The sequence below is a fragment of the Toxorhynchites rutilus genome, chromosome 1 (assembly GCF_029784135.1).
Source record: "Toxorhynchites rutilus septentrionalis strain SRP chromosome 1, ASM2978413v1, whole genome shotgun sequence".
In the NCBI taxonomy this organism is placed as follows: Eukaryota; Metazoa; Arthropoda; class Insecta; order Diptera; family Culicidae; genus Toxorhynchites; species Toxorhynchites rutilus.
The window spans coordinates 176,396,806-176,413,419 of NC_073744.1; the positions used below are offsets into that span (position 1 = coordinate 176,396,806).

A 16,614-nucleotide genomic window follows, 5' to 3' on the forward strand; every position below is an offset into this window, starting at 1 on the left:
GTGACTAAATAAACGAAATAAACTCTGTCTGTTAATCTCAACAACCTCGAAAAGAGTAGCACTGCTTCATTATGATCAAGATTAGCGCAAATGCAATCCTAGTTGAAAGCAGTTTTGCGACTGGCACGCGAGCCCAAATAAATTAATAACTTCATATAACTTATTGAATATCTTGGTATTCACCAAATAATTTTTTGTGCACAACCTTAACACCTGCTTCACCATAGCGTCAGTTCAATGCATTGATGACAGAAAACAAACAATGGAAAAAGGCTGAATATTTGCCTCAGCAGAGATTCATTACCAATAAATTAGCGTAAATATTCCCCTCCCGCTATCTTCCTCCTTGTTTAAATTCATAATTACGGCTGCATAATTTGCACCACCAATGCATACGGAAGCAGATACAAATGGGGTTCCAGCGTAGCAAAGATGCACTATTTTTACATACGGGTTATGAAGCACGCACGTACGCACACAAATATACAGGGTTTTCCATTTCGGGCTTCCGAAAGTATACAGCCCTGCGCTGACAACCGTTTGACATAGCTGTCAACCAAAGCGTCATATCGTTATATGGATCGTTTTAGCATCGCACAACGTGTTAATTTTGTCAAATTATACTATAAAAAAGATGAAAACCGGTAAATGTTTTTCGAGCATTACGGACGGATTTTGGTCGTCATGGACGGCCTACAGAGCACACAATCGCTAATGTAGTGCGTAAATTCGAGCAAACTGGATCCGTAGCGGATATTGTGAAACCTGTGCATCATCGTAATGTGCGTTCGGCCGAAAATATTGCTGCTGTTGCTGCCAGTGTGGAGGATGACCCGAATGTTTCGATTCCACGGCGTGCTCAGCAATTGGGCTTGTCAAACACATCATTGTGGCGAATTTTGCATTTGGACTTGCACCAACATCCATATAAAGTCCAACTGGTACAAAACTTAGAGCGTGGTGACCATGGAATGCGTCGGGCATACGTCGATTGGGTGAACGAACAACAGCAGCAAAATGCTGAATTTTCGCATCAAATTTTCTTCAGCGATGAGGCACATTTCGAGCTCGGTGGCTATGTGAACACCCAAAATTTCCGTATATGGGGCTCAGAAAATCAACACATGATTGTTGAGAGGCCATTGCATCCGCCAAAAGTCACTGTTTGGTGCGCTTTATGGTCTGGTGGAGTCATCGGGCCGTATTTCTTTGAAAATGAGGACGGCGAGACGGTAACTGTGAATGGTGAGCGCTATGGCCGCATGTGAACCGATTTTTTTTGCCACAAATTGAAGATATGGATACGGATGACATGTGGTTTCAGCAGGACGGCGCCACGTGCCACACAACACGACCCAACATGGCCATATTGCGAACGAAATTTGAGGGACGCATAATTTCGCGTTTTGGTGATGAAATTGGCCGTCCAGATCATGCGATTTGAACCCGCTAGACTTTTTTTTGTGGGGTTATGCGAAAGACCGTGTCTATGCCAACTCTCCGTAAACTCTTGAACATTTAAAAGACAACATTCGTGAAGTTATGACCGAGATACAGCCCCATATGTGCCGAAAAGTCATCAAAAATTACCTGTTCCGGATCAAGGTGTGCGAGGAAGCCCTAGGTGGACATTTGAATGATGATGTATTTCACACATAATGGCATAAACCAAACTTTAATTTGAAATAATAGTTTCATCGAAATTCGAATTCTAAGTGTGTTTTATTTCAATTTACTTTCGGAATTTAAAGTTGGAAAACCCTGTACATATATCGATGGCTTGAAGCAATTAAATATACACACACTTATCTCTGTTTTCTCTCTGTCGCTCTTCTCAACAGAAGCCCTTTCTGTTAATATTACCGATCTAGATTGGCGATCTAACGCAAAACGTAAACGATCGGTGAGGCGTCTGGATTTTATTTTTGAACTAAGAGAATGATGATAATGTAACCTAAAACTCAAAAATAAATCACGTATATTTTACTTCCGGGCTTTCCAAGGCAGTTCTCACATGCAGGAACCATGCATTTTCAACTTGTTTTTGATTGTGCTCTCGAATTTTCTTTTTTTGATTCAACCATTGTCAATGTTTATACAGTTTTCTCAAATGAAAAAGGTAAGCAAATAACATGTTATATACGAAATTGCGCAGAATTAAAACAATCTCATCGCAATCAAATAATCGTTTATGATTATAATGTTGTAATTTATGAAAAGAACTACAAACTTACCATAAGTTCACATTGCAAAATTTAAAACCATCATCACTTTCACCGCAGCGCCGCCTGGGTGTAGATTTGTACGTCAGATCGCCAATTAACTTAGTTGTCAACCTTTGTGGAGAGAGTTTTCCTACCGTCATGCGAAACCAAATCACAGACAAAATTCTAGAACATTTATTTTCTTAGTGAGCTGGTAATAGCCTAGCTTGATGATTCCCCACACAATTGTGAAGCTCAGAACTTCAATGCAATGGCGTCAATTCGATGCAATGATTGCAACGCCAGAGACAACAGCGGATGAGTAATTTAGTCGCGTGCACAGCTCAATCCGAAACGAAGATATGTGATGACACAAAACAAGGAAGAAGAAGCAATATTCATTGCTTTGAATACAGAATGATACTGAAAGTTTGTCTTCCTTCCTTGCTTGAGACTTTAAACTTCTTCAGTTCATTCGTCTCTAACCTTCAAAAAGGGCCCTAGGAAAACTTTACTTTATCCATAATATTACTCCACCCCATTGCCTTGAGAAAGGCATTCGATCCCTCGCCGTCCAGCTCGCCCAGCAACGATGTTGTTCAGTCGATTTCCTCTCGAAGAATGAAAGTTTGCCTCAGCGAGATCCACTGTTTATACTCTAGGCAAATATTCCTCTTCGTTCTTCTTCTTTTCCTTTGTTCACGGAGGCTTTCTTCTTCTTCTTTTTGGCTTTAAGAGGGTTTAAACACGGAGACTTTACATCTTACGATTTCTCCTTCATTACTCGTCGATAAGTTGCGTTATTGTTCTGTTCGGAAAAGCACACAAATGGACAGAACAAATGTATGGGTAAATGGGAATGCTTCCAATTTTCATCAATTTAAACCACATACAGACTATGGGATTGTATAGCATATCAAAAAAAATCTTAGGGAATGTCCGATTCGTTCGATATGTAAATCGCCAAAATCCGTTCGCGGCAAAAGCAGTTATTAACGTTAATTTTATTTCATAAAAACGTGACCTGTATTCTGATATGGCACCCTTAAAGAAATACGTAGTTCTACGTCGAAAAGACCACACATATTATTTACTTCACTAGGCTTATTTGTCCTTAAAATGCAGTGGTAAATCATAAATAAGCTTTAGGTAAAGGAATCATATGCAAAAGAGCAAGAACATTTGTAGTTTTCACTTTCTTTCACGTGTTAGATTTTAATTTAGTATTGATCCGAGGAAAACTGAATAAAGCAAGCAAAGACAAGCAAAGACGTCTTGAACACATACCGAAAATCCACATGAGTCAACTGACGAGAGTGCTTCAGATTCAAGTCTTCCAACGTTCGAAGCAATAAGTGAACAATTTGCGCTCGGAGTTAGTGAAAAAGCAAACAAAGACGCGATTTGCGTTAAGGCATTCCAATATTCTGATAATGACTGCCATAAGGTGGATTAAAAGATAATGGTTACTATACACCCACGTTTTTTTGCACGGGGGATATGTACCTTGTAAGAAAACCGCGGAAAATCCGCGTAAAAAAACGCGTTAATTGGAAAATCCGCGTAAAAAAACGCGTTAATTGGAAAATCTGCGTAAAAAAAACCGCGTTAATTGGAAAATCCGCGTAAAAACAACTCGTAAAAAACCGCGTAGAAAAAACCTGGGTGTATTCCAAACAACAAGAACTACTTGCTTGCTAGAACATACAACAGTTAAGAAAACTTCGGACTACTTAATTTAAAAAAAATATTTTTTCCTTCGGAGTGAAGCTCCGTCTTTATTCATTGGTTGAAATATAACTTTAGACTGACTTTACAATTGTTATCCCTGTCTTTTATATTCACTTTTTTTGTTGTTAGAAAGTGCTTTATTTACAGTTTTATATGTACATTGCCTTTATAATTCCTTAATGAATTAGTACTTCTATTTACGTCAGAAGCTTCTAAATTGTACATAATGTATCTTATAAAAAATTTCAAAATTTTATATTTTATGTTTCTTTCATAGTTTATGTTAGGAAAATGTAGATTCTCGAAGATCAAATTTTGCTGCTGACTTATTGCATGAATATTTCTTATAATTTCTTGCCACAAAATGTTCACATTTTGGCACCCAGAAAATTTATGTTCTATCGTTTCGCATTGTCCGCACACCTGGCAATTCGGGTCATCTCTTCTCTCCTGTCTGTAAAGTAGCTCATTGTGGTGTAGTTTGCCATGAACCAGCAGATAATACATTGATTTTTCGTCAGAAGATAACTTTTTGTTGTTTATATCCTTCCATATCAGCTTCCAATTTCTAGTGCAACGTGTGGTGACTCCAACCGCTGGCAGCTGATTAAGGAAATGATGATAAATAATATTTGCCTTCGGTTCTTGCTGTATATGATCAGGGATTTCTTGAAGAGCAGCCTTAATAGTTTTGATGTGGATAAGGTCTGAAGGTGTTTGAGGAAGTTGCATATAGTAGTCTAGAGATGGTCCCTCGTTCAATGTTCTAAGATAACGATTTACTAACAGGGCCTTCGTTTTGAGAACAATCGAATGTAAACCCAATCCTCCTTTCGTATTTGGGCGAATAATATCAATCATTTTGACTCTTTGTGCGGGCACACCATTCCACAGAAAGAACCCAATTTGCTTTGTGAACAAAGCTACGTACTTATTTGGCATTGGGAGAATTGAGGATAAGTACCATAACTTGGAGCATATAAATGTGTTGAGAAGCATAACCTTTTGTTTTATGTTCACTATGCGTGGACGATTTAATTGTAGAAGGCCGTTCACACTACGATACACGGCTTCCCAGTTCTGTGCGACTGTATCCTTTATGCTGTTCTTAAAAAGGACACCAAGTATCTTGATGATGTCCTTTTTTATTATTCCTGTCCATGCAGGAAGCTGAGCACCGATCTCCATAGCAACGGTCTTCTCCATGTTCAGCTTTGCCCCTGCTGCCAAACCAAATTGTTCAAAACACTGCAAAATTTGTTGAATTTTCTCAGGACTTCGGACTATAATTGTTATGTCGTCTGCATAAGCAACAACACATTCTCCCGGATCGTTGCATATTTCGGCCAAGTTGTCTAGTAGAGGTTGCAGGTACAGTACAAACAACAGCATGCTTAATGGGTCACCTTGTCTAACCGATCGTTTTATGTGAATATGTTGAGTGATGTGTCCATTGATTATTAATTGAGACTTGGCGCGTACTGAGAGAGTTGCCAGCAGACTCACAAAACGTGTATTGAAACCCATTCTTCTCATGCTCGATAACAGGTATGTGTGACTGACGCGGTCGAACGCATTACTGAGATCGCATGCAATTACGATTCCACCCGTTGATTCTTGTTTAGAAATTGCAATATGATCTCTAATTACACACGTGGCTTCAAAGGTTGTGTGACTTCCATTGCTACATTTTTGATGAGAAGAAAGAACCGCCGTTGATATTTTTTCAGCCCTTTGCTTCATCACTCTGCTGAATATTTTGTAATCTACGTTCAACAATGTTATTGGCCGAAGAGAGTTTATACCATTCCCCACTCCTTTTTTTCGAACCAACACAATCACACCATCCTGTAGATCCTCTGTTACATGCCCTTTCTTGATCTCGTTCAGCACCAGCAGAAACTATTGTTTGATTATTTCCCAGCATTTCTGATAAAATTCTTTTGAAAGGCCGTCCTTGCCCGGGGATTTGTTTGCTGCTTGGATTGAAGCGGTTATCCGCTTCAGTGTCCTGTTCGTCGAAAAGGTTTTGATAATGTCGCTGTACATGTCGACTTATTTGCTCCTTGTCCATAGTCCGCTGACCATTGATATCTAGGGATGCGATAGTTGTGTCTCGTTGCCGGTTAACTCGGTCCGCAATTTGGAAGATTGAAATGTCTTCCCCTCCCAGAAAAGTAGAGTTCTTATTTTTTTTTGATTCGGAAAATTTCTTCTGTTTTTGTAGCATTATTGCTTTTATTTTGTTGATTTCAGTGGTACAGTCGCGGTTCTTATGTTGTTCATATGTTTGGTTCAAACAAAAGTGATAAAAACCCATTGTGTCGTTGAATTTTTTTACACAGATTGAGTTTTTCCAACGAAAAAAAGAAGCGATTTTCCTTTTTGCATACAAAGACCACCAGTCAACCCACGAATTGTAATTTCGTTTTTGGCGGGACCAAAAATTCCACCTTTCTCGCAGTTCCGTCAAATTTTGTTCGGTCAGTAGATGATTGTTTATCTTCCAGAAAGGGCGCTCGATTGTTTGAGTACGTAATGGAAGGACTATCCGGGAAATAACAGATCTATGGTCACTGAAACAGTTTGATTCTAGCCTGCAGTATCGTACATTTGGGAGACATACTGGGGTAACATATATCCTGTCAATTCGAGACATTGACCGACCTCGAACGAAAGTATACTCAATTCGCTGATTGAAATGTTTCCATATATCCTTAAGATTTAGGCTATTGCACAGTCTTTTCAACATTGGGCTCATGTTTGAAACACCTGTCGCATCATTGTAATCAGTGACCGCGTTGAAATCTCCCAACATTATTGTGTGAGGAGGATGATTTTGTAAAAATAAGGAGATAGTGTGATTAAAGAAATCTTCTCTAATAGATCTGTTGTTCGAGCCTGATGGTGCGTACAAATTAATTATTCTTACTCTATTTTCATCATTTCCCAGATCAATGCATATGACCCTTGAGTCCAAGCTCCTTTGTATCTGTTTAACTTCGATTCCATTTCGTACGGCTATTGCAGTACCCCGCTCTGATTCATCAATATTTACTATCATATCATATCCAGGGATACAGATACTATCGTTAACCACCTCTTGCATTGCTATTATGTCTAAGTCTAGTGTGCGCACGAATGATCTTAACGAATTGATTTTGTTTGTGTTGCTTATACCATTCAAGTTTATAGTTGCGAAAGTGTAAGTAAAGTTCGTTACAGTATTCCTTGGATCCATTTCAGTTAAAACTTTTACTTGCCCTCTTATTTGCTCCTCGTATGACGTCGAACTCGCATGCAATCTTGCGCCGAAGACTCATCATCCGATATCTCCATTGTTTTATCTGATTTTCTGTTGAGAGAGTTTGATCTGCTGTTGGTCGGTGTGATGCGTGAGCGGTCACTTATGGTGCTCACTCCATCGTATCCCTTCGTTGTTTTATCCGGTGCTGCTTCAACAGTAGGCTCTCCTACGTCGGTCGATGAGGTCTTTACTGCTTTTTCTCTGAGTTCTGCATCATGCGGTGAGGCCGGTCGTTTGAAGTGTTGTGTTGCGGTTTGCGATTGTATTGACGTTTGGATCTGCGACGAAGATTGTGATTGTGATGATGATTGTGTTGATGAAGGTGCTGATGATGGTATGGATGCTGGTCGCTCCCCAGGCCTATCCGAGCTTCCCGTTTGCGCCAGTACTCTGGAGTATAGCGATGATTTGTTTTGTAGTGAAAGTTTTGCACGGTTCTCCGAACAGCTGACTCCAAAATGAACCTCCTGGTTGCAGTGACGACATGTCTGAATTTGGTTGGTGTATGTGACGTGTGAGCTGTACCCTTTGATGTTCACAAATGAAGGAATGGGACTCGTCATCCGAATACGAACAATACGGATTCCACTTGGTGTTTGCGAAAAGAATTGCGAATGACACATCTCGTGTTTGATGGAAATGATGTTCCCGTAGTTCGAAAGGTATTCGATGATCCACTCCTCTGGCATGTTTGGTGGTAGGTGATGGAGCTTAACATCAGTACCTCCATCCTCAACGTACAGACGTATACGGTGAGTTGTTCCGTTGTTGTTTAATGAGTACTTGTTATCGAACTCTTCAACCACTCTTTGAACTGCTTCTTCCGTCTTCATCTCCACAAACACCTTCCCTTCGATCCTATCAATTTGTATGGCTGCTACATCGATCGGTGTTAGTTTTAGGTTTTTTGCGATGAAGTTGAAAATGTTTTCATCCCTCAACTTGCGTATTCCACGAATGTCGATGAAGAAATTGCGCTCCCTCAACGAATCCATGGTTGCTGTTGGGGGCTTGATCCCAGGGACAAGCTTTAGACCCCTCAAAAAACGACTTTGGTTTACTTTTTGTTTGAACAATAGCGATCTCTTCGATTTTGCGACTATCTAGCTCGTCTACCAATAGCGTACTGTTCGTTCACTTGAGATGGTTTACAATAATTTTATCTTATCTTAATTCAGCATATTTAGCGGGAACGATCCGGGTGGTCTGATGTGTTTATGTTTATCCGGGCCGTCTGGGAATGTTTATGTTTATCGATCGCTGGGAATGTTTATGTTTATCGACCGCTGGTCGATATTGTGATGACTCGTATTTTGTTTATCTCGAGTGTCGTATGTTGAGCTGGCTGGTGTTGCGTTAACTCAACAATTAATGGAAACCTCGATAGTTTCGTTTATGGCTGGGCGTTAACAGAAACCACCATATCCAAGAGAATGTTAGGTTTTCTATTAGGAATATCATATACATTTCACATTCGTCTCCACCTTCATAAATGCCTAAAAAGTTACCTCATCAAATTACCAACAATGTCATTCTTCTCTAATTGCAGAACCCCACCAACGCCACTGTCACAACCCCACCAACGCTCATCGAAACAAGGACCTGCTGGTCTGGCTTCGTGCCATGACACGGTACCGATTCAGACACCAATGCAAATCGTTTCCCTCGGGGGGATATGAGCCTGAACATTCCAACATTCCTCACATTCCGTTGTTCTGACTAATAGGCTATGTGCTATTGGTGTTTGCACAGCTGATCCCACCTCGGGGGAACCGAACACGAGTGAGTTAGTTTTCCATTGTTTCAACAGTTAATTCTGTCAACAATCGGAGGACCTTGGATCTCGGAGGCTCATACGGTTCGTGCTGTAGTGGATGGCTTTTCGAACAGGGCTGGCGGCGATTGGTGAAGTGCTGGGGGCTACAGTTGGCGGATATGTCGACTGTTAATAAACGATTGCTTGGGGCCAAAAATGAGGAATAATGTGCGATTTGATTCCAATAAATTTGTTTTCTTTAGGGAGGTTAGACAGATTTATGTTCAAAAGTTTAGCGTCACATTTATTTTTTGTTATTAATCGTATTTGCCTTTGATTTGTACAGAATTTATCAACGCAACTGTTTCGTAAGTTTTTGAAATAACATGAAAAAAGTAGGAACCAGCCTGCTTCGATCCAGTGCTAGCAAGTGACAGTGGCAACGAAAAAGTGTACCGACAGAAATCCATTCAGCAAACAGTGGAAACGCGAGCAGAAAAAAAATCGGCGACCGAGAAAACGTTGGAATACAAATTTGCCATGCGAAAAGCTGTCATCTAACACACGCAACGCCGCCCAAGCCGAAGGAGACGGATAGCAGCTGGTAAAATACAACGGGCGCGCACGTACGCACCACGCAATAGAACACCCCTCTCGTCGACATCCGGTGTTTGGAAAAGAGCCCCGCAAACATGTCACTCACCGTGAGGATCAATAAGTTCCAGCTCCCGAAGGTGAAGACCAACCTGCTGGGACGGGTTGAGTTCAGAGGTAAGCGAAGACCTATCACCATTCAATGTGTTCTCGATACATGATTGTTGATTTTTGTGTTTTCAATCCGGAAAAAGTTGACGGGAAAATGGTTTCTTTCGTGTTTATTAAGAATTCATCGGTTCATAAAGATTGATTGCCGTTACGCCTCGATTACGACCGGGGAAAACTTTACTGTCTGTCATGGCTAATTGCTGCCCGTAAACGAATTCCGTTATAATTGAGCCTAATCGTTTCGTCCAAGGGCAACCGTGGCTTCCATTTCACCCCGCCCAACTTTCGTGCAGTCGTGCATCAGCTATTAATTTGCCCATTAAGCAGTAACGCAATTAGCGTTAAACTTGTTCCATAAACGAGTAAATATAAAATTTATGTTCTAGAACTTTCGCTAGTAGAGTGGCTGGCGACCGATGATGAGTTGTGTCTTTCCCTGTTTAGTGGGTGCGAAGATGAGTGGGCTTAAATCTAAAAATGGTTTCGTGGGTATAGAAATCGAATCCGTAACGTTTTCGAAAGCTTTCCATGTTTGACATAAACTTCATCCTTCTGTACTCGCGTGCAAAATCATAACTCGTATACTCACGCATGGTGTCACATACCGAAGGTTGAGCTTCTCTGTACTGTTGCTATTGTATATTTTTTGCCCTTTTTGGTATTTATTTGAAGAAGAGGGTATAATTGAATGAAAAATCTCCAGAAAACACGTTTTCTTCATTTTCATTCAGTTTTAATAGTCATCTAATTCATAGTAACATAGTAATTTTTGATACTCCAACACAAATAACGAAATTCGTGTTATTAATTGAAACTAAGCAACTGAATGAAAGTACAGTCAACTCTCCCTTACTCGATGTAATATCGAGTTACATATTTTCTCTAACCCGATGAACTTCATGGCACCTTTTATTTTAGAGGAGATGGTACTAAAACGTGTCTGCCGGGCAATTTGACCCGCCTGATTTTCTCGTAAACCAGCAAGAATAGAAATGCAATGGATATAGGCAATCGTGCTAGTCAATGATAGAATCCTACCATGCAAGTTTTACATATGAGAAAAATAAACTTCTTTGGAAGCCATTTTCGATGTAATTTTCTACATCATTTCTATAAGGTTTTTTTTGCTCCTTACCGATTCAGAGGCGATAACTGTGGGTCATATTTATTGAGTCGAGTTCCCAATGAATATCTCAGTTGAAGAAAATGATAAGAAAGGATTCATTCCCTTCTCAATTTGATATTTTCCGCGTCAGCTTACCATCGGGCAGTATGGCATACCCTCGATCGGGGCAATTTGCTCGCTTTCGGCCGTAAACATTCTCACGACAGAAATAGCTTGTATGTGAGGGATGCCAGATGATTTTTTCAAATATTAAACATACTTTGAAATGAACTCAGTATGTTTTCACAAAATTAAATGTCTTCAAAACGAAAACATATCTTCACATCTAGCATCTGTATTATGTGCTCAGAGAATGCAGGTAAACAAGAGCGCGAACTGCAGAATTAATGCACGAATACTGGGAGAACACGCTCACCGGAGAAACGGTTTCTTCTCTTCGCTGGTGGGCTTGAAGGGAATAGATTGATAGAATCTCTCATTCATACAAGCTGTTTCTCTGAGATAATCAACTTAGGAGCATATTATACTTCTGCAGGGCCATTTAACACCGTATGATTGAAAGTTTAGAATTTGGACGCCTTACAAAATAAAATTCGTAGCACTTTTGTTATTCAGTATCTAAAATACAGAACGATTGCAGATGACTGAGGGTTAACTAATCTACGTACTGACGTAGTTGTTACCTTAAATTTTAAGAGCACGGTCAAGATAAATCCATTCTCGCTTAGGGGGTGCGTGTTACACACTTCTCCTATACAAGCATTCTTCTTTCCATAACTCGATACCTCTCTAACTCGATGGATTTTGATTCATTTTTCCATGGATTTTCATCTCCCTATCTCGATTGATTTTCGCGTACATGTTTTTGTGCATTATTACCTCTGATTTCAATTGTGAAGACGAAGTGTTCGTCTTCACAATTGAAGTATGGAAAACCACGAAAAACCTTTCAAGCGAACAATTAAAACGCTAACCATTGCGCAATGTTTGAGCATCATCGAGTAGGTCGAAAAGTATGGACGGAAGGGCTCTGAAGCTGCGAATCATTTCAGTGTTGCACAAAGTACGGTATCAACACTATTCAATCTAAAGCAAAAATGGAATCGGAATGGAAAATTGAATCTAGACCAAAAGCATATAATGTTGGTCGGAATCGAAAAGCTGGAGCGGTCAATGGATTTTTGTCATATCAAGCCAGAGAGAACAATTGACCTCTCTCAGGTTCTATGGCTTGCGAATTTGTCCAGAAACTGGGAATTCTTATCTTTAAAGCACAACATGGACGTAAGCGATAAACTACCGTTGCTGGTCAATGGAAAAAGTAAAAACCCACAATGTTTCAAAAAGAATTACCAGCCTTAATGCTTTTTGAGAAATGGATCATACAATTTGACGAAAAGTTTTCCAGTGAAAATAGAAAGGTATTATTGCTGGAATTATGTGTAATGGTAATGTATCATACTTATATCTATTTTTTCTCGAAGGTGGCCATGTTCGTTGATAACTATACAGCGCACCCAAAATCTCCTCAAATCTTTACTTCCGTAGCTCAGCAACTGGACTTCGACATAGTCAAGAACCTTAATCAGTACCATCGTCATTTTCGATTAATTTGTTCGATTAGTTAAACGAAGACTGCATGTTTGCCCTTTTCAACCTTCATGTTATTCAGCATTCTTACTGTATTTTAATGCAGGACCCTTCAGATATACCGGTATAGGATGCAATTGAAATCAATCGAAATCAATCGGGTTAAATCGGAGACTACTTGAAATTGCTTCAGGAAGCCGAATTTTCCTCCCTGAAATGAAAATTCCGCTGGCATAATTAATGCGTCGTGAGCTTGCTGATGTCGACAGTACAGTACCGTTCGATTGCTCAACGTCCTTTAATGATTAGTGCGAAAAGGACTAAAATGTGATTTGCTGTGATCTGACTCCAGAAACCGATATATTGGAAAGTGTTTAAAAAGCTGAGAAAAACGCTGCAGATAGTAGTCCTATCGAATTTGGAGAATATTCAGGAAGGTTAAGATGATTGTGTCTAAATTACTCCTTCGGACGTTAAATCAAACCTGCAGAACATGTCCGGAATGTTGAAATCAACTGAAAATGTTCCTGTGAAACTATTTGAACATTTTTGGAATTGGGAAAATTGAATGAATTGCTCTAACAATAAAGAAATTGCTTTTGTTACTAATACTGAAAAATATGACTATAACGCTGAACCTAACTGTCGCACGATTCATATAGTCGTTCCTGATTATAAGTTAAGATGTTGGCCAAAAATATCGTAACCTTTCATCGAAAACGGATGAAACCTATTATTTTGAATAGCTTTAATAACTCAGGATGGAGATTGAGCCGTTGATAATCAGCCGTGCTTGAAATCTTCACATCAGCGTGTTGCATTTCCTTCCACCAAGTATGTAAAATAACCCTCGACGACCAAACAACTTCCTCCGGCAAAAAAAATTGAAAAAATCTGCCAGTCCCACAAATACATTGTAGGTCGCGTTTTCTCCCAACAATCGTTCCTGGAATATCGCGAAAAAATCATATCTAGACACTGTTTTCGCACACGATTTTTTCACCACTTGTACAAAACTCTTTATACTTTCGCTTAGAATATTAATTTGATTCGGATAATTTGATTTCCATTGATTATTTTGTCCCTGAAGATGCGTATATTTTTCCCGCCGCAGAGAAAGGGTCTTTTCTACAGCAATAAAAAGCTGTTTCTGACGTTGCTAATTTAAATATTTCAACCTTACTAGCTCTGCAGAACATTATTCTTAAACTTAACACTTACCATTATCAAAATTAAATTGATTACATTTGTAAAACTACTTGTTAAAATCCACCACTTTTTGCTTCGTGTTTTGTTTATTTTTACTTCATATAAACTACACCGCCTTCGTCGGCAAACTTCGTCTCGCTCAAAATTTATATTTATGGGAGCCCCCCTTTAGAGAGGAGAAGTGTCGAACTACCATTAAAACGTTTATCGATGCCTAAAACCTCCATATGCCAAATTTGGTTCCATTTGCTTGAGTAGTTCTCGAGTTATGCGGAAATTTGTGTTTCACCACTGATGACGATTTTGCCATACCGTCGCGTGAGTGTTATGTGAGTGTGTGACAATGATTTCAGATTTTATTTTATTTCGATTCTGATCACCTGAAAAAAAATTAAATTAATGAAATAAATAAAATTTTAGTTTCAAGCTGCGGTACCTGCTCGATGAATGACCGTTTTGGGAGAGTGTCTGTGTATTTTTGCGCGAGTTCTGTCACAAACACGCTCTGTTGTTGTTTCTATGCTGAAGCTCCAATAAAAATCAAGATTTATAAATCATGAATACTATTCAAACTTTTGTTTTAAGCCGTAACTTCGGCTGTGTAAAAAACTCATTCACTTTTCACCAAACCGACTGAAAATCTTGTTCTATGAAAGAGATATTGCGTAGATGATTCTTGATTTACTTTCACTGAGTACAGTTTTTTTTTAATAGAGTTTATTATTTGAATCCCACCGAAACCAACGATGCTCGAGACAGACACGTACCGGGGGCTTCTGTGTGCGTGAGTGTCTGTTACCGACATCATAGTTTACTCTGCCCAAGAGCTCGCTCGTTTTTCACTCACTTTTGTCCCCCCTCCCCCATTTTATGGTGGTTTAGTTTCGTTCGTAAATCCCCCAGTGTCTCCTGCAGGAGCACGATTTGGCCTATTCGGGGAAGCAGCTCTAGCAGCTACGAAACAGTAGTGCCGCCGTCCCATAATAGTACCCATTATCATTATCATCATCATCGTTTTGTCTTTCTTGGAGATCGGGGAAAGCTGGTGGAGGTCTCGCACGTAGTCTGGGGTGGTTTCTTTTTTTTTGTGTCCTTTCCTTTCACGAGAGCGGTTCTACTTGTTCATTTTCCAACCAACCGAGGTTAGGTTAGAGTCAGTTACAGCTTCCGGCGGTGGCTTTGTTGTCGTCATGATTCCATAGCGCGGCACGTTCCGCTTCCTGGCGAATGGTGTTTGATGAAATATTACCCCAGGGAATAGTGAGGAGAGAAGAATGGAGTTGGGACTTGTTACGCGGCAATAGTGCTGTGTTTCACTGTGGTACAGCTTTCTCTGACTTTAATATTGCAACCATAATTGTACTTTCTTTCACATTATTCGAAACTGAAAAATCTGTTGCTGCGTCTTTATGTTAGGAATTCATTATATCGGGTTTTTCAATAAAAGCGCTGAAGATGGTTTTTCGATGAAAATCCGGATCATTTTCAAGTTGTTGCTAAGCCCAATTCACGAACATACGACGTTTGTGGTGGTCAACTAGACGCTCAATTGTTGATCTGTAAGGACGATTATGACGATCATAAATTGGACGTAGCGCTCTTAAAGTTGAGGCCATTGACTCCAAATTTCGGTAGTAAATTTGAATAATCTCGACTCGTTGTCGGATCGTATATCTTTCCATTATTTATTTATTTATTTATTTATTTATTTATTTGTCCTAGTCTTCGATTTATAATCGTACAGACTTAAACTTAAATTATGTCTTTAATCCTAGCCTTAAAACTATTCTTGGACATTCCAAAATCGTGGACATGGCAAACCGTGTTGAATGCTCTCAGACATGAGTTGAATGGGCCGTTCTGTCCGTAACTGGTTCTGTGAAATGGCAGATTGATGACGGGATAACTACGAAGAGTTCGTGTTGGTACATTTAAATTGATTTGTTGCAGCAGCTCCGAACAATCAATATTACTCTCTATTATATCGAATATAAACGTTTGTTGGAGTTTGAGTCGACGAGCTGATAAGGTTTCCAAACCGATGAGCATGCAACGCGAGGCGTAGTCAGGCAAGTTTACAGGATCGCTCCATGGAAGTTGTCGTAAGGCATATCGAATGAATTGCTTCTGAACTCGTTCTAGCTTGGCAACTTGTACTGTCTGGTATGGCGACCATATTGGAACTGCATACTCAAGAATGCTGCGAACCAGTGTGCAAAACAGTGTTTTGAGTGTGTATACATCCGTGAACTGAACAGTCTGTCTCCGAATGAATCCAAGCACCGCGAATGCTTTGGCTGCAGTGGCTGAGACATGATCTTGGAATCGTAGTTTTGAATCCAATGTGACGCCCAGATCGCGTATAGAGTCGACCCGTTCCAACGTGTTGTTTCCAATTTTGTATGAACAATTGATTTTGTCAAGCCGCCGTGAGAATGAAATTATCTTGCATTTCGTTATGTTCATCGCCATACCATTTTCACGGCACCACAGCATGAGCTCATCGATGTCGCTTTGCAGAACAAGACAATCGAGGACAGATGAAATCGTTCTATATAATTTTAGGTCGTCGGCAAACATTTTCTTCGGAGACTTCAGTCTATAGCATAGGTCATTCACGAAAAGAATGAAAACGAAAGGACCAAGCACGCTTCCCTGTGGCACACCAGACGTAATGGGAAAATTTTCGGAACAAACTGAGTTGATGCACACTGCAGCTTCACGGTTGGTGAGATATGAGTGTAGCCATCCAGTTATGTGTTCAGGAAATCCCATGTGTTTCAATTTCCCAATCAAGTACTCATGCGGAACAGTGTCGAATGCTTTGGAAAAGTCGACGTAAATGGAATCGACCTGGTTCCTGTTCTCGACTTCATCAAATAGAACGCGAGTGTAACACATTAGGTTTGTTGTCGTTGATCTGTGC

At 39.9% G+C, this 16,614-nt stretch overlaps 1 protein-coding gene across 6 annotated transcripts in view; it reads left to right on the forward strand.

The window, feature by feature from the left end:
* LOC129762853 (otoferlin-like) overlaps window positions 1-16,614 on the forward strand; it is a 301,153-nt gene that overhangs the window by 162,313 nt on the left and 122,226 nt on the right. For 4 of the 6 annotated variants that reach the window (XM_055761426.1, XM_055761421.1, XM_055761439.1 and 1 more), the window contains exon 2: window positions 9,345-9,769. In XM_055761426.1, coding sequence (XP_055617401.1) covers window positions 9,691-9,769 — 79 coding nt within the window. In that variant the 5' untranslated portion in view covers window positions 9,345-9,690. The other 2 variants (XM_055761447.1, XM_055761455.1) reach the window with 2 other exon arrangements.